The sequence below is a fragment of the Dipodomys spectabilis genome, unplaced genomic scaffold (genome assembly GCF_019054845.1).
Source record: "Dipodomys spectabilis isolate Male_0828 unplaced genomic scaffold, ASM1905484v1 ptg000043l, whole genome shotgun sequence".
Taxonomy (NCBI): Eukaryota; Metazoa; Chordata; class Mammalia; order Rodentia; family Heteromyidae; genus Dipodomys; species Dipodomys spectabilis.
The window spans coordinates 7,052,279-7,077,698 of record NW_024870720.1 but is presented as its reverse complement, the minus strand read 5'-3'; the positions used below and the strand labels follow the sequence as shown (position 1 = coordinate 7,077,698).

General features: G+C 40.7%; 1 protein-coding gene and 1 pseudogene across 5 annotated transcripts in view; both read right to left on the bottom strand.

Moving 5' to 3' along the window:
* Positions 1–16,637, bottom strand: part of Klhl5 (kelch like family member 5) — a 59,972-nt gene extending 43,335 nt beyond the window's left edge. The window contains exons 1-2 of one of the 5 annotated variants that reach the window (XM_042678243.1): positions 16,404–16,476; positions 11,951–12,059 (exon numbers count right to left, since the gene is read on the bottom strand). In XM_042678243.1, the coding sequence (XP_042534177.1) occupies positions 11,951–12,012 (62 nt within the window). In that variant the 5' untranslated portion in view covers positions 12,013–12,059; positions 16,404–16,476. Of the gene's footprint in view, positions 1–11,950; positions 12,060–16,403 lie in introns of those variants that run through there. The other 4 variants (XM_042678245.1, XM_042678240.1, XM_042678239.1 and 1 more) reach the window with 4 other exon arrangements.
* Positions 16,638–21,922: 5,285 nt separating this feature from the next.
* On the bottom strand, positions 21,923–23,597 carry LOC122106815 (annotated as a pseudogene).
* Between the last annotated feature and the right edge of the window lie 1,823 nt (positions 23,598–25,420).

Here is a 25,420-nt window from a genome sequence, read left to right as displayed (position 1 = left end):
AAAGCAAGGGTGTGAAGACAGATACAGTGAAGACAAGTTAATAGACAAAACAAGTAAAAATCAAATTGTAAATGCTGAGTAGTTACTGTGAGTAATCCATGCATTATTAGGTACTGTAGGGACACAAAAAGGCAAGTTAAAATACAAAACATTATAATGCCAAAATACTAAAATTTTGTAGCCTATAAATACATAATTTCAGTTTCAGGGTGCATGTATCAAATAATTTCACACAAAAGGCTGTACTTGACTTAGCTAAAAAAACACAAAAACTAAAAGCTGCTTTGGAAGCATAGAAAAGTACTGTGAAGCAAATACCTTAACCTCACATAGCTCCTTATTATAATAAACAAAAAAAACTATCTACAAAAACAAGAAAGAGAAGCAAGAAAAACCACATAAAATTCCATGTTAATAGAGTGGTGTGGGCCAAGCCAGTTTCACTAGACTCCAGGCTTCTAAGAATAAGAAGTTATTCAGGCAGAACGATGATAGATTGATATAAAATAAGACAGGTATGAAGAAGGAAGTGAACATACAGACGAGGGAGGAGGAGAAGTATCAGTTTGATCATCCAGCCAGTCATACCTAATTAATTTTAAAAGGTGAGATAAAGTTAGATGAATCTGATTAGATAAAATGCTTTGAGCAAAAAGCAAATGTGCTATTAAGTGGACTGTTGAACAGGGCAATGTTTTAGAAAATTAATTTGGGGGCATACGCAGGAGGCACTGGACAAAGAAACTGGAGAATGAAATTACTTCTTTTCCTGACAGACTCTCTGGATATCCATACTGTTCTAATTCCATGTACTTTCCAATGTAGAAGATATACAGCTTCATCAGTTAAGATAGTCTACATTATGTTGCTTCCTCTTTAATAATGCTGTGTGTCTTCTGATTTCTCTGGTTTTAAAATCCTATTCCTTTAAAGTAGAACTCCACCCTCTAGAACATTTCTTTTTTACTTTTCTTTTTTTTTTTTTGCACGTCCTGGGGTTTGAACTCAGGGCCTGGACACTGTCCCTGAGCTTCTTTTGCTCAAGGTTAGCCCTCTACCACTTGAGCCACTTCTGGCCTTTTTTGTTTATGTGGTACTGAGGAATTGAACCCAGGGTTTCATGCATGCTAGGCACTAAGCCACATTCCCAGCCTCATCCATAACATTTCTTCAATTACTCTAGCTTTGTGGTTCTCAACAAAAATAGCACCCCCCTCTCCCTGACAAAGGCATCTAAAAATTGGAGGAAGAGCAGATTTCAGAGTGTGCTAACAGCATTCAGTGGGCAAGGGCCAGAAATAATAGACATCTTGCCATGCATGGTACAAATAAGAAAATGAAAACCAATTCCACCATAGCTCATAATGATCTTGCCTTCACTCCCTTCATTTAAGTATTTACCAAGGGTTCATATGTTCACTAACAGATCTTGTTTTCATGAAATTTTAAGCTTACACTTTTAACAAAGGGGAAAATTAAATATTTCAAAGGAATGAATTTTTACAAATATAATTCATATAGATAATATTTTATACTGGATTCAGTAGATCATTGTTGTGAAAGCCAGACCAGAGGTCCTCATTATAGTAAATTCTAGCTTTGAGAGCTCCAATAGCTAGAAGTCATTTTAATGATTTTGTTGTTTGGTTGCCTGTTTGAATCTTGAACTCAAGGCCACTGAGATATGAGACATTTCTTATCATTTTTTCTCTATAAGAAGAAATTTAAAGACCAACAGAGATATGAGTATTACAGATATGAAGGTTAAATTATGTCGTTATTCCCATAAAGGGCCAAATGCTCTTTCAACCAAAACTTTGAACTATACATTTAATAAATAAATACCTCATTGACATAGTAGCTGTTCTAGTGATTACAGGTGGGAGGATCCATGATCTTAAAGGGACACCAGAATTGTGGGTTCGAAAAGGCCAACTAGTAGTATTTAATTCTTAATGGCAGGAAGATGCATTTATTTATTTGCATATATGCATATATACACACATATTCTTTTTATCCACATATTATATACATATATGTTTTTGATTTGTATATATATGTATATTATACATATATGCACACATATTTATTGTACCTGTATACATATATACAAAGAAACCCTTTTACATTAGTGGATTAGTTCCATGTTATTTTCACTTATTTGGCCTCCTTTACCCATTCTCCCCAGTAATCAACATAGCAAGATGAGTACACAGACTCTCACATCTCTCTCCATGTTAAAATCATATCTAACTATATACATACATTTATAAGAGTTTTGATTATGGCTAAGAAGGATCCTATTGCTAACATTATTCTGTCATTTAATTGTTCTTACCTAAACTCATATATACACAAAAACATATTTTTAAGACTTTTTTTTAACGGTTTCATAACATTGCAAAATTGTAAAATAATTCATTGAACTATCTCCTTGCTAATGAAAATGTGGGATAATATCAAGTTTTTGTCTGTTTGCTATTAAGATTATGTGCAGTAAACATCTCTGTGAGTCTTTATTTCCATGGAATTTATTTCTAAGAGAACTGTTGAGTTGAGGGTACAGCATGTAGCTTACATTTGAGTATTTGACTTTCCTTAAATTTATAATTGAATCATAAAATGAGTGTACGCTTATTATCTATTTCCATAAGCCTGACACTTAGCAATGAATATTGTAATTCTTTTAACTCCAGATTGGTACCGGATGTGATGCTAACTTCAAAGGTTTATTAGGCTATTTCTGAGCTACAAACTTACATTTTTTTGCCTATTTTTCTCTTAGGTCATTTATCTTTGTTTCCTCACCAAGCAGAAGCCTTTTGTGTATTATAGACAGCTGTTTTGTTCTTGTTTGGGAAATATTTTTGTTTGAATCTATTTTCCAGATAGATAGCAACATTTTAATATAAAAGTTTAACACACAATAGAGTGTGTAAGTGACAAGTACATGAATTTTCATGATATGAACCCATCATATAATCTTCACCCAGGTTCATGAACAATTATTGTGACTATAGTAACACTTAACAAGTCTTCCTCATACCCCTTCCCAAAGATAAGTCTGCATATACATGGTCTGCATATACATGCATTATAATGGTACGTGTATCCACATGTACCTATCTTCAGAAGTAAGCCTGCCACATCATAAAGTATACATGTGTTCAACTGTTAATGTTACCAATTTATACTCCTAAGAACTGCAGTTACTCTACATCCAGCCAACACTGGTACTGTCATTCTGTTGGGTATAAAGAGGTGGCATACCATGAATATACAATGAAGCATCATTGTGTTTTCTTGAATATGAATGCTATTGAGTAATTTTTCATGTTTATTATTCATTACTTGGATGTCCTATATGCAATGGACATTCAGGTCTCATGCTCTTATTTTCAATTGCCTATCTTTATATTCTTGATTGTAAGAGCTCTAAAATTTCTGATAGTATCTTTATTGAAAAATATGTAGTTAGCTAAAATTAATGCTTCTATGGCATGAAATTAAGCATTTATTTAATTTTCCTTCTGTCCCAACAACTTTATGCATGTGTGTGAGTACTGAGGGCTTGAACTCAGGGCCTACGCACTGTCCCTTAGCTTTTTCACTTAAAGCTAGCAATCTACCACTTGAGCTAGAGCTCCACTTCCAGAACTTTTTAAAGGTTGGAGACAAGAATCTCCTGGCCATTCCTTCCTGAGATGGCTTTGAACTAGTATCCTCAGATCTTAGCCTCCTGAATAGTTTATTAAAGGTATGAGAGCCACTGGCACCTGGCTTGTCCTATCAACTGCTGCCATAAAATATAAAAACTGGTTCAGCCAAATGTTTTCTAAAACAATTATACAGTTAAGTTTCCTACATGAACTAACTAGTTTATGCAATGGACTACATGGACTAACTAGTCCATATAATATTATTCTCTGGCCATGAAGTTCTAACTTTTTTGTAGTACTTACTACTATGTGGCACATTAGGTGTTTATTTACTGTCTTTAACTTCACTACAAGATAATTTCCAGTAAAGCTTTGCTTTAGTTCTTCACTGTAACCCTGGTGCACTTATACAGTTCAATGGCAAAAAGTACTAAATGCATATTTGTCTAATAATGAACAAACTCAACAATTACAGGAGCCATGTTAAAATGGCTTATACTATATACTATCAATTGTAAAATAAAGTATAAACTTAATATTTCTTAAAACATGAAAGAAATCCGGGTAGGAGGAAAACAAAGGAGAGGGTAACAATGCTCGATAATTACCTTACTCAATGCCTGCAATCCTAGTTACTCCGGAGGTTGAGATATGAGGACTGCAGAAGCCAGACAGGAAAGTCCGACTTTATCTCCAATTAACCATCAGAAAACTGGAAGTAGCATGGTGGCTCAGAGTACTAGAGTGCAAGCCTTGAGCAAAAAAACAAGCTGGGGACAGCAGAGTGTCTAGGTCCTAAGCACAATCCCCTCAATTGACAAAACAAAAACAAAAAAAAACACACACACACAAAAGCTATTTACCCCTTGTGATAAAATCTTTTCAGTGTTTTAACTTAAGAAAAATAATATATTGTTTTTCTAAAATTTTTTATTTTTTTAAAACTTCACTTTTTGGGGGGAGGATTTATTAAAATGTTTTATTAGTACTAGTTTACAAGGGGATTTCATGGTGACATTTCCATACATTCATACAATGTACCCCCAAACTCCCTCCCTCCATCTCTCTTCTCTGCCTTCTTAAATTCCAAATTGACATGTTTTGCAAATGGATTATAAATTTGTAATCTGTACCTTTTTATCTTAACATACTTGCTTTAATTCAAGTTAAACTTGAGACACACAAGCTCATGTTACTCTAAAATAGGTAAGTGTCAACTATGAATAAATTTTTCAGAAATGTATTTTGAAATTTTTGCTTCAAATCTGCTCAAATGTTAGTCCATGAATTTAAAAGATGACATTATTCAATTTTATAATAGGAAAAGTTAAATGTCATTAGATAGGGAGATGAACACACTTCAACAGTGTGGCTTTTAAGCTATGGCTTTGGAGTCTAATAAGCTTTAGGCATGTAAGTGGAATAAGCCTAATCATGCTTTAGGCATGTAATACATTTTGACTGTTCCATGTTCTTGTTATGTTTTTTTTTTTATTTTAGATCTATAGGTCAACTCAACAGTTTAAAACACAGCTATTTGATAACTAGTTTATATGATAACCAGCTTATCACCATTTTAGAATTCTCACTTCACATGAGTTTTAAATGATAGTATTTATGAATAATCAATTTTAATAGATCTATTCCTAATCATATATGTAAACATGTTATGTAATAATATGTCATAAGATATAAACATAATAAAATATAAACACTGGATATAATAAAATATATAATAAAAACATTAGAACTAATTTTATTATACTAATAACCCAGCAAACTCTAAACATTCTTTCAATTATAAAGAGAATGAGTTACATCATATAATTTCTAAACACTTTCTAAAGTTTAGAAATTGCAGGACAGTTAAAAAACTTTATCAGATTAATCTATTAAAATTTATTTCTAGGGGCTGGGAAGGTGGCTCAGTGGTAGAGTGCTTGCCTTGCATGCATGAGGGCCTGGGTTCAATTCCTCAGCCCCATATAAGCAGAAAAAGCCATAAGTGGTGCTGTGGCTCAAGTGGTAGAGCGCTAGCCTTGAGCTGAAGAGCTGAGGGACAGCGCCCAGGTCCAGAGTTCACAACCAACAACAATACAACCCACAACCAACAACAACAACAAAAATTTTCTAAAGTTTACATACTAATTCTGTTCTTTAAATTCTACTTAGGACTTTAAAATGTGTGATGGCAGAGAATATTATTAGTTAATTATATACCCAGATTAGAAAAGGTAACTCCAGAACTATTCCATACCCCTTCTGCAACTCATTATTATTATGAGTGAAAAAAATCCTGTACATATGCAAGTTCAACAGACATTTGTTCTATATAAAGAACAGAAAATAAATATGAAAAGCACTTTGTGCAGTACATGGCCATTCAAATATTTACTGAATTTAAATATAAGATATGAATCAATGACATAGGTCTTGACCATGAAGATCCTAAGATTTAGCAGAAGGAGGACTTAAATGAAAGGCTTCCTGGTTTATGAAGGAATGGCTGTTTCCTGCATTTTGGTGAGGAAAAGATTCTGAAGGTAAGGGTTTACAGGTAAACTTCAAGAAGATGAATTTAGCAGTGGTGAAAATGGTTTTATGAGGGCAGGGAGGCAGAACCAGTTTGATAACTCTACAATGTAAGATGCATTTATTTAATATCTCTTTAAACTTGGCTAGAAGCCACAGAACTTGAAAGGGGATAAGTATTTTTTAAAATATTTCAGAAACCTGGGTAATAGAGACAAAAATGACATAAGGAATGAAAGAAGGATATAATTTCAGGAAGATTAAGTGTGGCTCTGGATAGTTTGGTTTTACTTATCTATCTAGCCACCAAATAGGAGTCTAAAGGAGGATTAGTGTATCCTTTAAAAGAACAGTCTATTTAAGAAACCAGAAGAGTGTAGATAGAAGAACGCTAAGCTGTTAACATTGGTTGTATTTTAATTCTCTTCAAAATTACCACAAATGTTTGCAGCAAAATTGTTTGTACTTAGAAAGGCTGAAATAAGCCTTAAAATCCCAAATTAAGTAGTTTAATAATTTTGCTAAAATCAATTGAGAATTATTTCTGATACAAACAGTAAATAAAATTTAAAATAAAATATTTACATTAGTTGAAGAAACTGAGGGAGGACTTAGGCTTTGTAAGCTTCTTGGCAAATTGAAAATACAGCTGTTGAACTCTGGCATGCGAGTAAAAATTCATAGTAAAAGCTATCTTGTAAAGGGATTTTGTTTTTGTTTATTCTATAAGTAAGATTAAAAATGTAAGTGGAATAAAGTTTAACAAACTAAATTGTGTCCACTTACCATACGATCCTATGGCAGTCCATATTACTTGCTCATATCAACTCAATAATTTTATTGAAATTACTTATTAATACCTTCTCTATGAAGGTGAAAGGACAGTGGCTTTCAAGGCATTTATAATTCAGGAACTGACATTTAATTTAAAAAGTTCAGGCTGGGAAGGTGGCTCAGTGGTAGAGCGTTTGCCTTGCATGCATAAGGCCCTGGGTTCAATTCCTCAGCACCAAATAAACAAAAAGAAAAAAACCCAGAAGTGGCGCTGTGGCTCAAGTGGTAGAGCGCTAGCCTTGAGCTGAAGAGCTGAGGGACAGTGGCCAGGCCCAGAGTGCAGGCCCCACGACCAGACCCCCAAAAAATTAAAAAAATAAAAAATAAAAAGTGCAATTATCGCATGACAAAGAAATACAAGGCATTCACAGAATAAGCTAAGACAACAAGGTAAGCTAAGATAGTTACAGAAGTCAAAGTCATACTCACATCAACCTCAGTACAGTGAAAGTCACCCTGTGATAAAATCCATAGTTGTCAATTGCATGAAAACATTAGCAATCATAGAAAGGACATGTACCTACTCTTAAAGATTTCTGATTTGAAAATACAAATGCACATCTATTCACAAGCTTTTCTGTACTAAGTTAACGCCTTATACTTGATAAGGTCTCCTAGTGGGCTAGGGTAATCTTTCTTGTATAAGCCATGCCAATGATGATCTATCATCTATCTGATTTACACTTAGGCTTTCTATACTGGAGAAAGAATGAACACATATATACTTCTGACAGAATACCAGAATAATACAGAATTCATTAGACCAATGATGACCACCATGAAAAAATCCAGTGCCAGACTAAGACTAAATTCATTGCTTTCTTGAGGGAGGAAGTCTTACCATGAAAAAGAAAAAAAAAGTGTCAGCTGAACCGAACAGTGTACTTAGTGATGTTATTCATTTGTATTCTGGTGTGAGCTCCTTATTTCCTTGAGAACTACTAACAGTCTAAAGACCAGGCAGCTGATCCAGAGTCTTTGACAAGAACCACTGTAGACTTTGATGGCTTTTCTCTTAATCATTTACAATTGTCCAGTGTTGGTTCAATTTGATAGCAAATTTTTAATAACTTGCTTTTTTGAGACATCCCAAAGCATTCATTAATTTTCATAGAAATATCTTTACATCCTATTTAATTCACATTTACTATAGTTTTACAATTCCTATAATATGTACAACTTTTAAAAACAGGTTTGGGAATTATACAACTTATAGGTCTGTTCTGGTATAGCCTACTAATCCATGGGTGTTCAGCTGGCTGCTGGGATCAGTACATATATTTTACAGACAGAAAAGAGGGCATCAGGTAAATCTGAGTCCATTAAAAGGTAGTGGTTTCAGAGTTCTTTGTTCTTATTTTCCTACATTATCATTAAATGATTGCCTAATTAATATGGTTCAAGAGCCTAAGCTAAGCAATTCATCAGCCAGTATGTAATTGGGGCAAATCACCTCCTGATCCTAAATACTTTCAGTAAAATAGGATTAAAAAAAACTTAAAAGGGCTGGGAAGGTGGCTCAGTGGTAGAGTGCTTGCCTTGCATGCATGAGGCCCTGGGTTCGATTCCTCAGCACCACATAAGCAGAAAAAGCTGGAAGTGGAGCTATGACTCTAGTGGTAGAGTGCTAGCCTTGAGCTGAAGAGCGCAGGGACAGTGCCCAGGCCCAGAGTTCAAACCCCACGACCAACCCCCCCCCCCAAATAAAAAATATCGTTAAATTCATCACAGTTGCACTAAATACGAGTGTTTCAGATTTCTCCCTATTCGGTTCCCTCCATTTTTATCACTATTTCCTATAGGATAAAGTGCTGCAATGCAACATTAAAAGTAATCTCAACCATGTATCTGTAGTAATATCTAGTATTCAGATAGGAACCTCTTTTAAAAAGCTAAGCAAATTAGCCAGGTACCCATGGCTAATGCCTGTACTCCTAGCTACTCACTAAGCTGAGATCTGGAGGAAGATGTCAGTTCAAGGCCAACCCTGTCAGAAAAGTTCATTAGATTCTATCTCTAAAATGACCAGAAAAATCTAGGCTTAAGGCATGGTTAAAATGGCAGAGCTAGCTGAGTACGTAAGCTAAGCAAATGTGAGGCCCTTGAGTACTCCAATGCTGCCAAAAAAATTTTTTTTAAGTTTACTAAATAATATTATGTATCCTTTCTTTTCAAGCTCATTGTATAGGATACTAGTTGATTGTAGTGTCATTGTATAGGATACTAGTTGATTGTAGTGTGACTGTAGCCCAATAGCGGATTTTGCAAATAGCCACCTCAGTCTCTGGTATGCAGAACACATACCTACTTAGCAAAACATGCAAAGGCCTGGGGTTCAACCCTTCCCAGTACCATAAAAATTACAAAATAGCCTTTGATTTGATTAACTGGTAAGAGGGGAGAGGATGGGGCAGAGAGAGAGAGAGAAAGAGACAGAGAGACACAGAGACACAGAGAGTAAGAGACAGAGATATTTCCTTGCCACACACTCCTTAGATTTTTGTGGATATAGCTTTATGCATTTGCTGTGACACATGGTCAGGAGCTGCAGTACCACAAAGGGGGGAGAACCACTACTAATGCCTGGCCTGATCTGTTATCTTTGGCATGTGCTGAGGTACCCAATTGTGTGGATAAGTGTCATTTTGACTTTTACTGACCTGAACCAGGTCCAGAAGTGTTTCTGTCTTCCATGTGGCTTTAGGGTGACAGAGGTAGAAAAGATAGCAATCAGTACTCTCTAATATATATAACCAAAGTTGCCTGGGGTGTCTGAACACAAAATGAACAAATCAAGAGATAAACTTGATTTTGTTGCAGGACCAATTGGATTTTATAAACAATATATTTACATCAGAATGGCAGATAAGTCAGACAAGGAAAAGGGCAGTAAAGGATAATGTGAACAATACAGAGGACAAAAGGAGATGTTCATATTTAGAAATACTTAGTCACTACAAGCATTAATAAGACCAGCTGAGCATTAAAGACATCCTGGCTTCTTCTAAAACTTAAATTAAAAAAATTTTTTTAAGCCACCAATAAACTACTATAATTCAGCTCCAACAAAAAGCAAAAGGTGAAAAGCCAGTGAGTGAAATGGAAATCTCTGAAAGATTCTTAGTGTTAATTGTACATTATGTTAAAAATCTATCATTAAGAAGCCCATCTGACTGGTCTTCTCAACCTCCAGTGGTGACGGGAATGACAAATAATTTACAAGGACAAACTAGTTCAGGCCCCTCCCAAATAACCATGCTATACATGTCCAGCAATTCTAAATAGCAGAGAGCACAGAATATTTTTTCTTTCTGTTTATCAGGAAAATATCTCTGTGGCCCTCAGAAAAAAGGAATACTAACAAGCAAGTCTCAAGTCTAAATCCTCTTCTATCCACTCTCCTAGTACAGCTAAAGAAACCTGGAGTGCAATTTGTGACTATATCATTCTAACAAAAGGCTTGATTATTTTATTTTTGATCTAGAAGATAATAAAAGCCAACCTCTTTGTATGGAATTCATGTGTCTTAATGGTTTAGTCCTAAAACACTCCTTTCAGCCTATTTTCATACTTTTACCTATGATAAAAAAAATTAAAACACACTACATCAAGATAAGCAAAATATATTACTGAATGTTTTCCCAACCAAAGGCACTGTGGGCAGTACACATGTGAGCAGAAATAATAAAACTTGTCTCCTCTGTACTTCACATTCAGTTAACCCTCAGCTCTGCACAGCTGTCAATCTGCAGAACAGGGCATGTCAACTCTGGTAACGTTGCTTATAGGAAGAATGAGCTCCCTGCTTAGTCCATTTGCTTTAGGACTCAGGATCGATCTATCTATCTATCTATCTATCTATCTATCTATCTATCTATCTATCTATCTACCTATTGTTCCTCATAAACAAATTATAAAATTTAGTTTTACTTCCTGTGATGGCTTTTAATTAGCATGTGCCTTTCAGCTAAATCTATGGAGCTGTAAAAGAGATACTGAGTTGTGTGTGTGTGTGTGTGTGTGTGTGTGCGCACTAAATCTATGGAGCTGTAAAAGAGATACTGAGTTCTCTGTGTGTGTGTGTGTTTTAAACCAGGTAGCTCTTGTGGCTTTTTTTTTTTTTTTTTTGCTGGGGCTGGGGCTTGAACTTTTACCCTGGGAGCTGAACCTGGGCTCCTTTTTGTTCAAGGCTAGCAACATTCTACAATCTGAGCCACAGTACCCTTTTCCACAGTACCACTTCTGTGATTAATTGGAGATAAGAGTCTCAAGGACTTTCCAACTCTGGCTGGCATCTAATGATGACCCTGGGATCTCAGCCTCCCAAGGAGCTAGGATTATAGGCATAAACCCAGCTCTGTGCTCACTTCTTCAGAGACACTGACTAGAAGGTATGCTTTGGGCAGTCTATAGTGAAGATCACTCCCATAGATAAGGAACAGTGATGCTACCCAGTTGGTAATCTGTGATTTTTTTGTCTGATACTCAGCTGAATAAAAAGCCTTTGGTGGCTGGGAATGTGGCTTAGTGGTAAGAGTGCTTGCCTAGAATGCATGAAGCCCTAGGTTTGATTCCTCAGTACTACATAGACAGAAAAAGCCAGAAGTGGTGCTGTGGCTCATGTGGTAGAATGTTAGCCTTGAGCAAAAGAAGCTCAGGGTCAGTGCCCAGGCCCTGAGTTCAAGCTCCAGGACTGGCAAAAAAAAAAAAGAAAAGAGCCTATGGTATGGTAGTTTTCTGCATCTGAACAGTTTAGTTGAACCTACAAGACCCCTTTCTATAGAAATGAGAGTACAAGCACATTTTAGAATGTAAGACATATCTTCTAAAATTGAACCCAAGCTCCCTCCCCATGTTTGATCTTTTCTCTTGTATCTCTGACAAAGATTCCAGCTGATCTCATACACAGCTTTTTATTTACTCACCTTCCTCTGTTGTTACTTTCCTGGGGATCCCCTCTTCCAGGTATCATATACCACCTCCCCATAGTTCATCCCTTCAGCCTGCTGAGGTGAAGCTATGGATATTTTTCAACTGGGAAGAAAGGAGATATTGCATAGGTAAAGAATGCAGGGGAATTTGCTAGAGAAGCCAAGCACACACAGATAACAAAAGAATGGAAATTTATTGCGAATAAAAATGGATTTAGTTGGTGAAGAGATATGGCAACAGCATATAAATGTGTAAGAGGTCTAGATGAAGAGTCTCTTGGAAACCTCAGTCTGCATCATAGACAGAGCACAGCAAGGGAACATATTAAGTGCTCCCTTCTTTCTCCATGAGGGAAAGTCAGTGAGTGCTGCATCAGGATTGGGGCAGGTGACTGAAGAGTTGGACAATTCAGCCAACTGTACCTTGGGAGAGGAACTGGTAAATGAAAGGCTTGATTACAATGGAGATGGCATTTGCCAGTGTTCGGGGAGGGAGTACAGTAGCTACAAGTCAGCTCCAGTTCTCCTTCTTATCCTGATCACTGTAATCAGTCTGACCCACTAAAACTTGCAAGCTGGTGTTAATTGTGCAGAACTTTTGATGGCATCTAGGGTTTCTTTAATCTCAGCCTTCTTTGATTGCAAGCTATTAGAATTGCCTCTTTCTGTACTATAAAGCTGCCAATTACCCTAGCTTGTTATACTTCAGGGCCAACTCCATTATTTTCAAATCTCAATGTTGGTTAACTTAGGGGCTGACAAAGATGAGGCACTCATGAAACCTCAGATCTGCTGGAGTTGCTAAGAGTCTAGTTTCCCCTGTGTGAACTCTAAGGTTAAAGTATCTATGTGATAGCAAAACTGACAGAAACTAGAGAAGAGAAACAGATGAACTGAGTATATGTACAGTGACTGGCAAAGGAATCCTATACAGCTGGAAGAGACAAAATAGCTCTAACTCTTAACTCTGTTACTGATGTCAGTTGCCTGAGACCTAGCTGAACTTTTAGCCTTTGGACTGATATAAAGCTAAATTGCTCTTCAAGCAAAACATTCTTTTTACTTAAGCTAGTAGAAGAGGTTTTGTGTAGCTTATCAGGAGATACTCAGAACAAAAATAAGGGAAAAGGCACACAAAGTACAATGGTTTATATGTATGTATCTATTATATATTTTATATGTGTGAGTCCATTTTATCAAAGAAAAAAATTCTGTTAATTTTGCCTTGAGAAAGGAAGAGAGAACTCAAATTATGGCTATTTTCTATAGAAACTATTCTATTATTATATAGTTTCTATTCTAGAAACTATTTTATTATAAACTCTCCATTCATCTCTCTATTCTCAGAGGAACTAAAACAGTGCCTTATACATATTTAACAAATGTTTATTGAGTACACATATGATTAAAAAAGAGTGAAATTCATTTGATCAAAACAGTACATCTAATTGTAGCATTCCAATAGCATTTTATTTCAAATTAAGATGTCCTTTATAATTCTCATTGGCATAACTCCAACTAAACACAAACACACAAAGATTTACTGTTTTCTATTTCTAAATAGAGTACTGAAAAAATATAGTTTAGATTTGACTTATTCAGATTTTGTGTTTACTCTTAGGACTACAACATCTGCTTAGTGAAGAAAACAGTACTGTCCACAGATTATTCCAGGTCTCCTCCTGTATTTCCCTACCTCCCTGAAGTTAGTTGTAGTCTTATGACTTGTCTGGCCAATGAAATGGTGTTAGAAGTTAATGTTTCACTTTCAAGTAGTAGTCATCACATCCTTTCCCCAGTCCTAACAACTGTGGAAGAATGTGCTGAGACTGTAACAGCCTAAGGCTCCAAATGACTACTAGGAGTACAGCCTAGTTGGATATGTAATGTGACAGAAATAAACCTTTTTGTTTAAAGCCAGTAAGGGAAGGAAGTCTGGGGGAAGGGGGGGAAGGGGATGTCTTCTGTTTCTAAAGCATAACCTATCCTGCCTGATACAGTCAGCAAACATCTCGTTCATAAATTCTCATAAATAGTATAAGGATGAAGAGCTCTAGCCCTCAGAAATTCAGCATGTTTTGCACAGCAGTGCATCATTTAGAAATTACTTTTGTATAGAAGTGTTTGCTGCACATTATCCAAATAAACTCTTATAATGAAACAAGAACTAAAATTCAAAACCTATCCCTCATCTTCAGTTCTCACTACTTATCATTTGAAACTCAGGAAGCAAACTCCTTGGGTGAAGAGCTATTCCGGCCCTCCAATCGCTTGCCATCTGTACTCAGCTAGGGAATAATTTTAGACCATGAATGATTCTTGATATATTATTTCATTTGCATTTGAAAGTTGGTTTTTCTATTACCAGAACTTAGTACATTTTGAATATTTATTCTGAGTGGCATGCTATATTCATTCTAATCTTAAGGAAACTGATTCAGCCAGGCTCATAGACTTGCTGCAAACATCCCTGTGCATGAGGGTAGCACCTCTCAGATTTTCTGGGTCCACAGGCTAGAGGCATGGCTCAGATGGCAGAACACAAACTTGTGAGTGAAAGCATCAGACCCTAAGTTCAAGTCTCAGTTCCAGAAGAAAAAAAAGGAAAGATTTTCTGCTCCAAATTGCTTGCTCTTTCTTCAAAGTTCCCTTATGACAACAGAATCTAGGATTTGATAGTAAATTAGTACAAATAGTGTTGGTGATAAAATGGCAAGTCCATCATGTGTGATCTGATTCAAGATAATTAAAAGTAATTCCTTAAGGATTCTTATTTGTTTAAATTTACTCAATTCATAAGACAATTAAATGCCTTGAAACAAAACAGAAAGAAGCTCCAGACTACTTTGTCAAATGCTTTTAGATTACCACCATTTTGATTCTTATCATATTCACTAAGTTCAAATTCTTCCTCTCTGGTTCTAATCAAACCTCAGTTGTAAGAAATACGAAGAACTACCTGAAAAATAGCCTGTTAAATTTGAAAAACACCACACAATAGATTCTTTGAAAGAATCAACCCGAATTTTAGCCTTGTAAACCTTCAAGAAATTCTGTTGTTAAAAAATTATTGAAATGTGTCTAATCCTGCCCTTAGCTCAGAATCTTACTTTTTTGGGGAAGGAAGTTGGCTCTGATAATCAAATTTAGGGTGTTGTGTATAATAGGCAAATGCTCTACCATCCAGTCCCAGAGCTCAGAATCTTATTTAAAAAAAATAAGCTACTTTATAATTCCTTAGAACATGGTTTGGAAAATACTAGTTCAGGTCATTCTGAAGGTTACAGATGGATCATCTGACTCCAGAGACCTTATTCTGAGTTGTATTATTTGCCCTATAACAGAGATGTTTTAAAAATATTGTCAACTATATCATACCCTCTCCTGTTTATTTGGGCCCACAAGAAATTGCTCCTTTCAAGCCTCAATACTGGAAAACACCGTTCTTAGGCAGAATTGTTTATGTATTGCCCTTTTTGTAAAATTCACCTTTATGTAAAATTGTTTACATAAGTCATGACAAGCCAATGAAGCACACATTCACAATACTCTGTAAATGCTTAAAATCAGAAGGTTTTCTTCCGTCTCCCTGTGATCTAATAACTAAAAAGACTTAGTAAACTGCCATCTAAGAGGATGATTTATTAAATATTAAACTGTTTCCTGAAAAGAGAATAAACATTCATTTGGCACTAGTAAAACTGCTTGGCACTTAATTACAGCAACTTCACTTTCCAAAGAAAGCTGGAAGGGGTTCCGCCGGTATATAATCTGTGAAAGGATTCCTTTTCTAAGAAATTAACCATCCTGGGGGGAGGGGTGGGAAAGGGGATGGATGGGGGAAAGACTTTTGTGTTCTTGGGATGGCGTGAATCTGTCAGTTACTCTGAAACAGTTTTAAACACTCAGTGAGCCGATGAGACCCGCGATCACAGTACTTTCATACACTTTGTCACGGCCAACTTTTTCCCGCCAGCTTCAGATTCGGAGACAAGCACTGAAACAAATGTTTAAATCCAAGTGTGGGCCAGCCACCGCCGATCGCTTCTCGTTCTCCACCTTGGGGGTGGGGGTGGGGGTGGGGGTGGGGGAGGCCACTACTGAGAACAAAGAGTAAAAACTTAGGTGTGACTGCCCGCCAGGAACCACGAGGGAAAATAAAACCCGGCTGCTGGTGAGCTGTTGGGCAGTCCGGGAGAGCCGCGGGGGCCGACAGCGGCGGTCCGCGTGGAGAACTTTCAGTAAACTCGGGGCGGCCCGGGCCGCAGCTCTGCAGCCACGGGTTCGAGTCCCAGGCCCGGCCCGGCCTACCCGCGGCGGGTCGGGACGCCTCGCGGGCCCCCTCGCTCCCAGCCCGGGCGCCCCCGCGGCGACGCGAGGCGGGGGGTCGCGTGGGGGCGGCAGCGGGCCCCGCGCCCCCGGGCGCCAGGGAGGAAGTCGCACTTACCGCGGCGGGCTCCGGCGGTGGCCAGAGGTCACGGCGGGGCGGGGCGGCCGGTCGGGAGGAGGCGGGGAGGCGGGGGCCGGAGGCCGGCGCGTCCCTGAGAGGGATGCTCGGCCCCTCGCGCGCCCCCAGCCCCTTCCCGGCAGCCTCACCCCTGGCGGCGGCCGACCGGGAGCGAACGACTCCCCTTCGCCGGGCTGCGCCAGGCCGGGGTCCAAACTCGTCAGGAAGCTCCGGAGGGGGCGGGCTCCGGGGCGGGGGTCGGAACCCGCCTGTCAGTCAGACCCTGCGCGGCGCGAGCGGCTGCCCGCCCCGCCCCTCTCAACAAGCCCCGCCCCTCCAGAAGCCCCGCCCGCAGCGGGACCACACCCCCCGAGAGACCCCGCCTCTCGAGGGCCGGGGCGGATCTGCAGCTTCCGTTCCCTGGCCTGAGCCAGGGCTGGAGGGAGCGGTAGCTGCCGGCGACCTGGGGGCTCCCGGGGAACGGGACACGTCAGACTGGGGCGGGCTCTGGGCCGTAGAGGAGGCGGATCGGACTAAGGTCTGGGTTGTTCCCAGCTGTTTCCCGCGCGGGCTAGGGAGATTCCTGGAGTGGAAGTTTTGCACGAGGTCCCTCTGCGGGCTGGGAGATGATGGGGAGCCTGCCAGTGGGTCTCGGCTTTGTGGAAACCCACCAAGATTTACCTCTGTGCTCCAGCCCCTTCTTGCAATAATCTAATTTCCTTTCCTTTTGTAAGAATCTGATCATTGTGTCTGATCATGAACCTTGGCCCTTATCAGTTTTCCCTCGGTGGGATACCAAGAATCTGAAAAAGCAGGGTCTTTATGAAGTCCTCTAGCAAACATGCAATGAACTCCGGTATGCTAGTGCTGAGAACTACAATAATGTATCAAGCACCTCTGTGCCACAACACTGGAACACCTTGTAAGTGACCACATTATTAGGTCTGAGTAAGCAGCTATGGTTCCCCCCCCCCCCCCCCCCAGGGCTCAGGGGAGGAAGGGGTGGGTGCTCATCCTTCCCTGCTTCTCTCAAAGGCGCGTGTACCAAAAGACCCCCATGCATTTGGTACCCACAGTAAGTCATTTGTTCACTTCTAGTCGATCCAGTGTTGTAAATCTTACTGAGAGGGGTTGAATGTGGCTCAGGAGATCTTCCGTATATCTCCGTAATAAAATCCCACTGGCAGCTGGAGGCCAGTGGCTCATGTCTGCAATCCCAGCTACTCAGGAGGCTGAGATCTGAGGATCGCTGTTCGAAGCCAGCGGGGGCAGAAAGGTCCACATGAGACTCTTATCTACAAAAACTGGAAGTGGAACTGTGGCTCAAAGTGGTAGAGTGCTAGCCATGAGCAAAAGAGCTCAGGGGTAGCGCCCTGGCAAGTCTTATGGCCGACAAAACAAAAAAGCCAAACCCACTGGAAAGCAAGTGGTCCAGAAAACTGATAATTGAATAATATAACCAAATTGAAGTAGCTGCTTAGGGTGACTAGGATTTAGGAATGCTTTGTGTACTTCTGCTTGGAAGAAGTGGTTAGAAAAAGCAACATAATAATATAAATAACATAATATAAAACCATGAAGTACTTAGACTGCTAGTTCAAATGGAAGAGGATGGAAAGAGTTAATATTGTTGCAATTGTTAGGGTTTAATATTGTTTACAATTGTTTCTCTTCTTGGGCTGGCTATAATCTCAAGCCTTCCAATACAATTTTTATCAGTGCCTTGTGGAGAAGATACTCCCCCATAAAATGACATCCTTAGATAGTATTATCTTTTAAGTACAAAGGTCTATGTAAACCTAAAGCCTGCATTTTTGAAATTTAGTACTCCTGTTTAATCTTCATTTGCTTTTTCAGTGTTCACCATTGTGTGCCATTAATAGCAAATAGCATTCTTGTTTCTTCCTGTTTATAGTTACTTCTTATTCAAGTTTTGAATCTGTATTCTAGAAAAGCATTGCCATCAAATCAGATAACAATTGTAAAAGGCAAATTGAAGAGATAGTGTATCAGCCAGGCATCTGTAGCTCACACCTGTAATCCTAGCTACTCAGGAGGCTGAAATCTGAGGATCCTGGATCAAAGCCAGCCTGGGCAGGCAAGAAAGTCTATGAGACTCTTATCTCCAATAAACCACCAGAAAACCGAAAGTGGCGCTGGAGCTCAAGTGGTAGAACATTAGCCTTGAACTGAAGAGCTGAGGGACAGCACCCAGGCCCAGAGTTCAAGTTCCATGACTGATTAAAAAAAAAAAAAGATATAGTCTGTCTCTCTGTCTCTGTCTGTCTGTCTCTCTAAAATACATTGTTCTCTTCTGAAATCCATTTCATTTGATTTACTAACCTGGATTTTCAGCTTATTTCCTCCATCACCCCACTAAAAGTAACCAAAACAGCCACTCTGTTCTGGCTCTCTGCCAACAGCCTGAGTTCCTACTGCTTATCAGTCTCCACACCACTATTTCTGTCTAGGCATCAAACACTGGTGAATCTCTGTGTCCCTCTGTAATTATGGCCTCCAAAGAGCAAGACAATCCATCGAGGCATGGTTAAAGATGACAAAAAAAAATTTTTTTTTACACCATTTACACCAGAAAGGTGGCCTGCGACTACGTTGTCCTGGGCTAGATATCCAGAACCAAGAGCAACATCAACCACCAAACCTCCAAGCCTCCAGTGGGCAGCCCCGACCTTTATTAGTTGGTCTGCAAACCATCAACCTCACTTATGACCTCCCAAGAGCGAGACAATCCATCAAGGCACAGACAGTGAAAGGTGGACAAAAGAAGTTTATTTACACTATGTACACCAGAAAAGGGTCTTGAGACTATCTTGTCCTGGGCTAGATCCCAGAACCAAGAGCAGCCTCCACTACCAAACCTCCAAGCCTCCAATAGGCAGTCCTGACCCTCCGACTTTTATTAGTGGGTCTGCAAACCTCCAACCCCAGACCTCCAAACCTCCAAAGGGAAGGCTTTTCCCTTCCTTCTCTTCCTCCTCCACCGCAGGCCTCTCCACTCTCCACAGGCCTGCCCTTCCCTGCTCCTGGAGGCCTCTCCACAGGCCTCTCTGGAGGAAGGCCCCAAATGGCCTCCCGAGGCTTGCCCTGTCCTCCACAGGCCTGCCCTGCTCTCGCCAGCTTTCCCTTCCTGCCCTCTCTCCTCCACTCCTACTCCTCCCCTCCCTCCGAGCTAACTCCGTACTAACTCCCTGTTTTCTCCTAACCCTTCCCTAACCGCTCCTCCCGCCTCTGGTTTTTCCCCTACTCCCCGAACCTTGGAGCACGCAGCCTATATATACCCAGATAGGCTGGGTCCCTCCCCCAAGAACGGTTTCAAGCCACCATTCATGCTCCTCCCCCAAGCTGCCCACTGTCCAATCAGTTCCTGCGAGCCCACTGTGTGGGCTCGACGCTCCACCCGTCCAGTGGCATGCCCCGCCCCTTTCGGCGGCATGCCCCACTCCTTCGGAGGCATGCCCCGCCCCTTTCGGCGGCACGGCTCCGCCCTCCCGCGGCGGCGCCCTGCGGGGCGGCGAGGTCAGCCTCCCAAAGCCCTGCTCTGTCCCGTGACCTGGTCGGTGGAGCGGTGAGGCTCGCCTCTTGGGGCCCCGCCCCCTCCAGCAGGCCAGGCCACGCGGCCACGCAGACTATTGGGCCCCGCGGATTATGGGGCCCCCACGGGTTATTACGCCTCAACCCTTCAAACTACAGACCTCCAGCCCCAGACCTCCGAAGCTCCGAACCTCCAGAGGGAAGGCTTTTCCTTCCTCCTCTTCCCTGCAGGCCTCTCCACTCTGCACAGGCCTGCCCTGCCCTGGGAGGGGCCGCTCCACAGGCCTCGCTGGGGGCCTCGCCGCGGGCCTGCCCTGCTCTGCTCCGGGGTCGCCTCTTGCTCGTCTTTCCCCTCCTGCTGTCTCTCTCTCCACGCACGCCCCCCCCCACCTCAACACGCAGCCTATCCAGAGGCTGCACCCCTCCCCCACTCCAACGGGTCTAATGGTTTCCAACCGCCATTCACGCCCCTCCCCCAAGCTGCCCACCGTCCAATCGCTTCTTGAGAGCTGACAGCGCTTGACAACTCCTGTGACAGCTTGCCAGGTGGGGCTAAGTGCCCCACCCCCTCCAGCAGCCCTCAGTCCACAGAGCCCTGACGTCAGCCTCAACGCCCCGCCCCCTCCAGGAGGCGGGCCACGGGGCCTGTGCTGGTTGTCAGGGCCCCCCGCTGGTGGCAGGCTTTTGGGTTGGCAAATGACTGCCTCACTTTTCCTTGTCACCTTTCCTAACTGTAGGGTGACACCTGCAGGCCCCTCCCCCATCTCCTCACCTCCCTGCATTACCACCGCCTGGCTTATCTGTTTGATTCTCTTCTCACTCTCGGGAATGTACACTCTACTGCCTGCACAGAGTAGATAATCAAGCATTTTTTGAATGGATGAATGACTCAACCTCAGTGGGACAGAGTGTATTTCTCTTTTGTAATGGCCAACGGCTTTCATAGGCCTTGTATGAGTCATATGACTTAGATATACTAGGAAGTCTAACACATAGCCCAGTTATACTCTATCTAAAATGAGAATTTAAAGGGCTATTTTTATTTCTCATTCTAGCAATACTGACTAGCAGTAGTAGTTGAAGGAACAATTACAGATAATTTATGCTGAGGTCCTACAACTTGATTCATAAACGCACCCACAGATTCAGATAGTAACTGTGCAAGTCTTAGTATTTGTCCCTGGGGAAAGCACAATATAGCTGTGATCAGGACTGGAATACTTTTATTACTGATAAGTTTACAGACAGTATTAACACAGTGTCCTTTGTAAGTGCTCAAATAATTTTAATTGACAGTGACTGGGATAGGTTAACAGTTGTGGGGCTCAGAAAACAATGTTCTAAAATGAAGGCCCCACAAGCAGTTTCTCTTTGAACTTTCCCTCTTTCCTGTCTGTCATCTTTCTTTTTTTTTTTTTTTCAGAGCAAGCATTAGAAAGGAGAATCTCCTTCCCTAGGCCTTAGAGACCAGAATTTCCTTTCCTAGAGTTAGTCACATAACTTACAATTATGTGTAAGAAGAGTTGAACATAAGGAAATTGTCTGATTTACCATATTCAAACGTAGTTCACAAGACTCTTATTCCACAGAGGTCCCATATCTGGGAGGAAGAAATGTTACAACCAAGATAAGAAGGATCTGAACAGATGGGTTTTGCTTGGTTTCTAGCAGATTAGACCTTTTTTGTTCAATCACATTTCTATATGACTATCCCCGCCTCATCAAAGCAACTGTAAAATTAGAGTTTTCCTGTATTATTCTTCCTGTGGAAGAAGAATCTCTGGTTCAGAAGAATTGGGTATAAGTTGTTAAATGTGTCTACCTGAAGTTCTCTGGTTTCTCTGATTCCCTGGAGTAAGCTCTTCCCTTTGTGAACTTGAACTTGGCTCAAATACCAATTTTTTTTTTAAGTTTCCTTAGCACTCTACCACAGGCAACCCAATCTAGAATTTTCAAAAGGAACTTGACTAAAATCTAAAGGAGAATGAAAATGAAATTATTATGGAAAACAGAAAGAACACCAACACCTTCATTCATTTGTTCAGCTATGCTTCTCGAGTTCCCATCCTCCCGGGAGCACACTGACATCCCATAGGGCACATGTAACTGTGGAGGCAGGCTGTCTAGTCTGCTCACCTCCAAGTCCTTCTCTTTCTCCACAGGTAAGGTCATTGTTCTGACTTTCATGTGAGAGTCTCAGAGCTTAACTTCCCCACAAGCCAGGCCAAATGCCTTTCTTATTCTTTGTGCTTTATCTGGTCAGATGGATACTGCATAGTCCCAAATGTCAGGGCTATGCTAACTGACCTAAGATATGTTCTCTATCTTCTGATGAGACTGGCCCACACTGCCAGTCCATTCCAAAGAACAGACCCACACAGTGCTGTGGATATGGGAAGAATGGCATTCTCTCACAAACTTATTTTCACTCACCCACTCACAAGTAGATCTCCTACAATCAGACTATACTTCCTAATACTAGGCTAATTCTGGGACCCTACTTAATACACACCAGTGATTCCCTATTATTTTTTAGGCCACCATAGTAGCATTCATTGTTCATCATAGGGTCTCACCCCTTTCTGCCTCTCTAGTGCTGTGTCCATTCTGAACGATTTGGTGTCTAGAACATATTATTTCTCCCACAATTGGGCCTTTATTTTTTCATACCTCTTTCCAAGATCTGCTGGCCCTGAAGACTCAAATTCAGAGGCATCTCCTGTGGCAATCTTTTAAAAAATCATACCAGGTCATTTTTAAATTAAAATCCCTTGATTTTTATTTCTAATGTCACAGAGACCATTTCATTAAGTAAAATTCCTTGATTCTTATTTCCAATGGCACATAAAGACTGTGGGTGAAATTCACCCACAGTTGCCAGCCTCTTGTTAGCAATGGTGAGGCAGATCCTTTTCCCTTGGCAAAGAGAAATCCAAGGTTTATTGCCTTTGCCAATAACAGAAGCATTGGAAAACTGGATAGGCAAAGCTTTTGCTGTTTGACATCTTACACATGGACCCCATGGAAAGAGCCTGGATGTCTCTTTCTGTTGCTAATCACACCAATTCTTCCCAACTTAGCATCTCTGGTCACTATATACAGGTTATCAGTGTTAAACTTCATGAAATCTCTTACCTTGAATGGTGACATTGACCTTGATGATGAGATCTGGCTAGCAAATGGTTTGAGCATCGTGAGTCACCAGATGGTCTTTGTGCCCACAAAGATCTTTCTCACTTTGCACAACTTGTAATTTGGTACCCTCAGGTATAATGTGGTGAACAGCAAAGAGACCTTTGGTGTCATAGATTAGACAGAAATTCTTCCCGGTCTTGTTCATGTTGATGACATCCAGAAAACCAGCAGGGTGGGTGATAGCAGTTCTGACTTTGCCATTAATCTTAATGAAACACTGCATGCAGAATTTTGTGACTTCATCTCCTGTCAGGGAGTACTGAAGCCTGTTTCTTAGGAAAATGCTGAGAGGCAGACATTCTCTCAGCTTGTGGGGGATGGGTGGGTGAATGGATGAGGAGCAAGCACACAAGTCAGTTTGTCCAACATCCAATGCTTGGCAGTGGCTACCCACTTCAGATGCTTCTTGGGACCATGAGCCATGGCTGCCACTAGGAAATGAAAGAGCTACTCTGGCAACCTTTATCTAGAATTTTCCAGCCTATGTTTTTCTTCTGTGCTTCTATAGAACACTAGGAATCTCTTAACTGTAACAGTTACTGAGTGTAAATGTTGCCTTGCTTGTCTGTCTCTCTGACTAATTGAGAGTGCCTGCTACAGGCATTCATAAATATTTGATGCATGGATGGAAGGATGAAAACACACTTGGCTATAAAGCCAAGAGAAATATCAATTTATTGGAGGATGACTATTTTTTTCCCTAAGTATTATAGAACATGCAGATGGGGACTTTACTCTAATTTATAGTGTTATATCACTGGTTTCATGAAATTTCAGAAGGCTTTAAGTTTAGTATTTCATAAACTTATAAGGGCAAAGGTATAGCCAAAAAATACTTATGTTTATTTTCATGTATTAAAAAATGACACTAATGTCTCAATAAACGTGTTATATTTTTAAAAATTAACAGTTGGAGCTGGGTGCCAGTGGCCCACGCCTATAATCCTAGCTTCTAAGGAGGCTGAGCTCTGAGGATCTCAGTTCGAAGCCAGCCCAGGCAAGAAAGTCTGTGAGACTCTTATCTTCAAAAACTACTCAGAAAAGGCTGGAAGTGGCGCTAGGGCTTAAGTGGTAGAGCACTAGTCTTGAGCACTAGTCTAGAGAAGCTCATGGACAGCACCTAGGCCTTAAGTTCAAGCCCCAGGACTGGTAAAATTTTTTTAAAAAAAGAATAAAAGAGATTAACAGTAGATTACTAACTGACATTGATTCTTATGGGTTAAGAAATGTTTCAGGCTGGGCATAGTGGCTTGTACCTGTAATCTTAGCTCCTCTGGAAGCAGAAGTCAGAAAGATGGAAGTTTGAGGCTAACCCAGACAAAAGGTTTGTAAGACACAAACTTTAGTGGCATGTGCTTGTCATCCTAGCTGTATGAAGAGCTTAAAGCCACAGAGTTGCAGACCAGGCCAGCCTGGGCAAGAAAAGCAAGACCCTACCTGAGAAATATGAAGGCAAAAAGTCCAGTAGGAGCTGGGTACCGGTGTCTCACGCCTATAATCCTAGCTACTCAGGAGGCTGAGATCTGAGGATCGAGTTTCAAAGCCAGTCTCTGGCAGGAAAGGCTGTGAGACTCTTATCTCCAATAAACCACTCAGAAAACTGGAAGTGGCACTGTGGCCCAGGTGGTAGAGCGCTAGCTTTGAGCTGAAGATTTGAGGGACAGAGCTCAGGCCCAGAGTTCAAGCCCCATGAATGACCAAAAAAAAAAAAAGTCGAGTAGGGTAGGTGGCTAAATGGTAGAACATCTGCCTAGCAAGGGCAAGGCCCTGAATTTAAACCTTAGTATTAATTTTTAAAAAAAAATCCCAGGATGCATCTTTCACTTGATATATTACTTCCTGATCCCTAACAGACAGGAAGCACGCAATCTGGCTTCTGTGTTCCTAGAACAAGTTCATGACCATTCCACAAAGTTCGTTGCTGTGCTGATGGTTTGCTTGTAGAATACTCATTTGGCAATATTTACCTAATAGTTTGAAGATGTCCAGAGCATAGAAAACACAGCTACTTGTTAGGGGGAAAAGAATAAACATGTTGAATTTGATTTGTATGCCAAAAAGTTCTTTCAATCATGATGCTTCTCCTTTTTCTGCTTTGTTTATCTTTTAAAAAACACACATCCTCTGTGTTCGCACTTGCTTCTATATTCAGTGACTATCCTTAGCACCGAATTCTTGGGGGAGATATTGTGGCTGCATAGCAAACAGCTGACCTGAGCTACAAACACAGCAGTAAACAGAAGATCTTGCGTGCCCGCTATCTGAATATA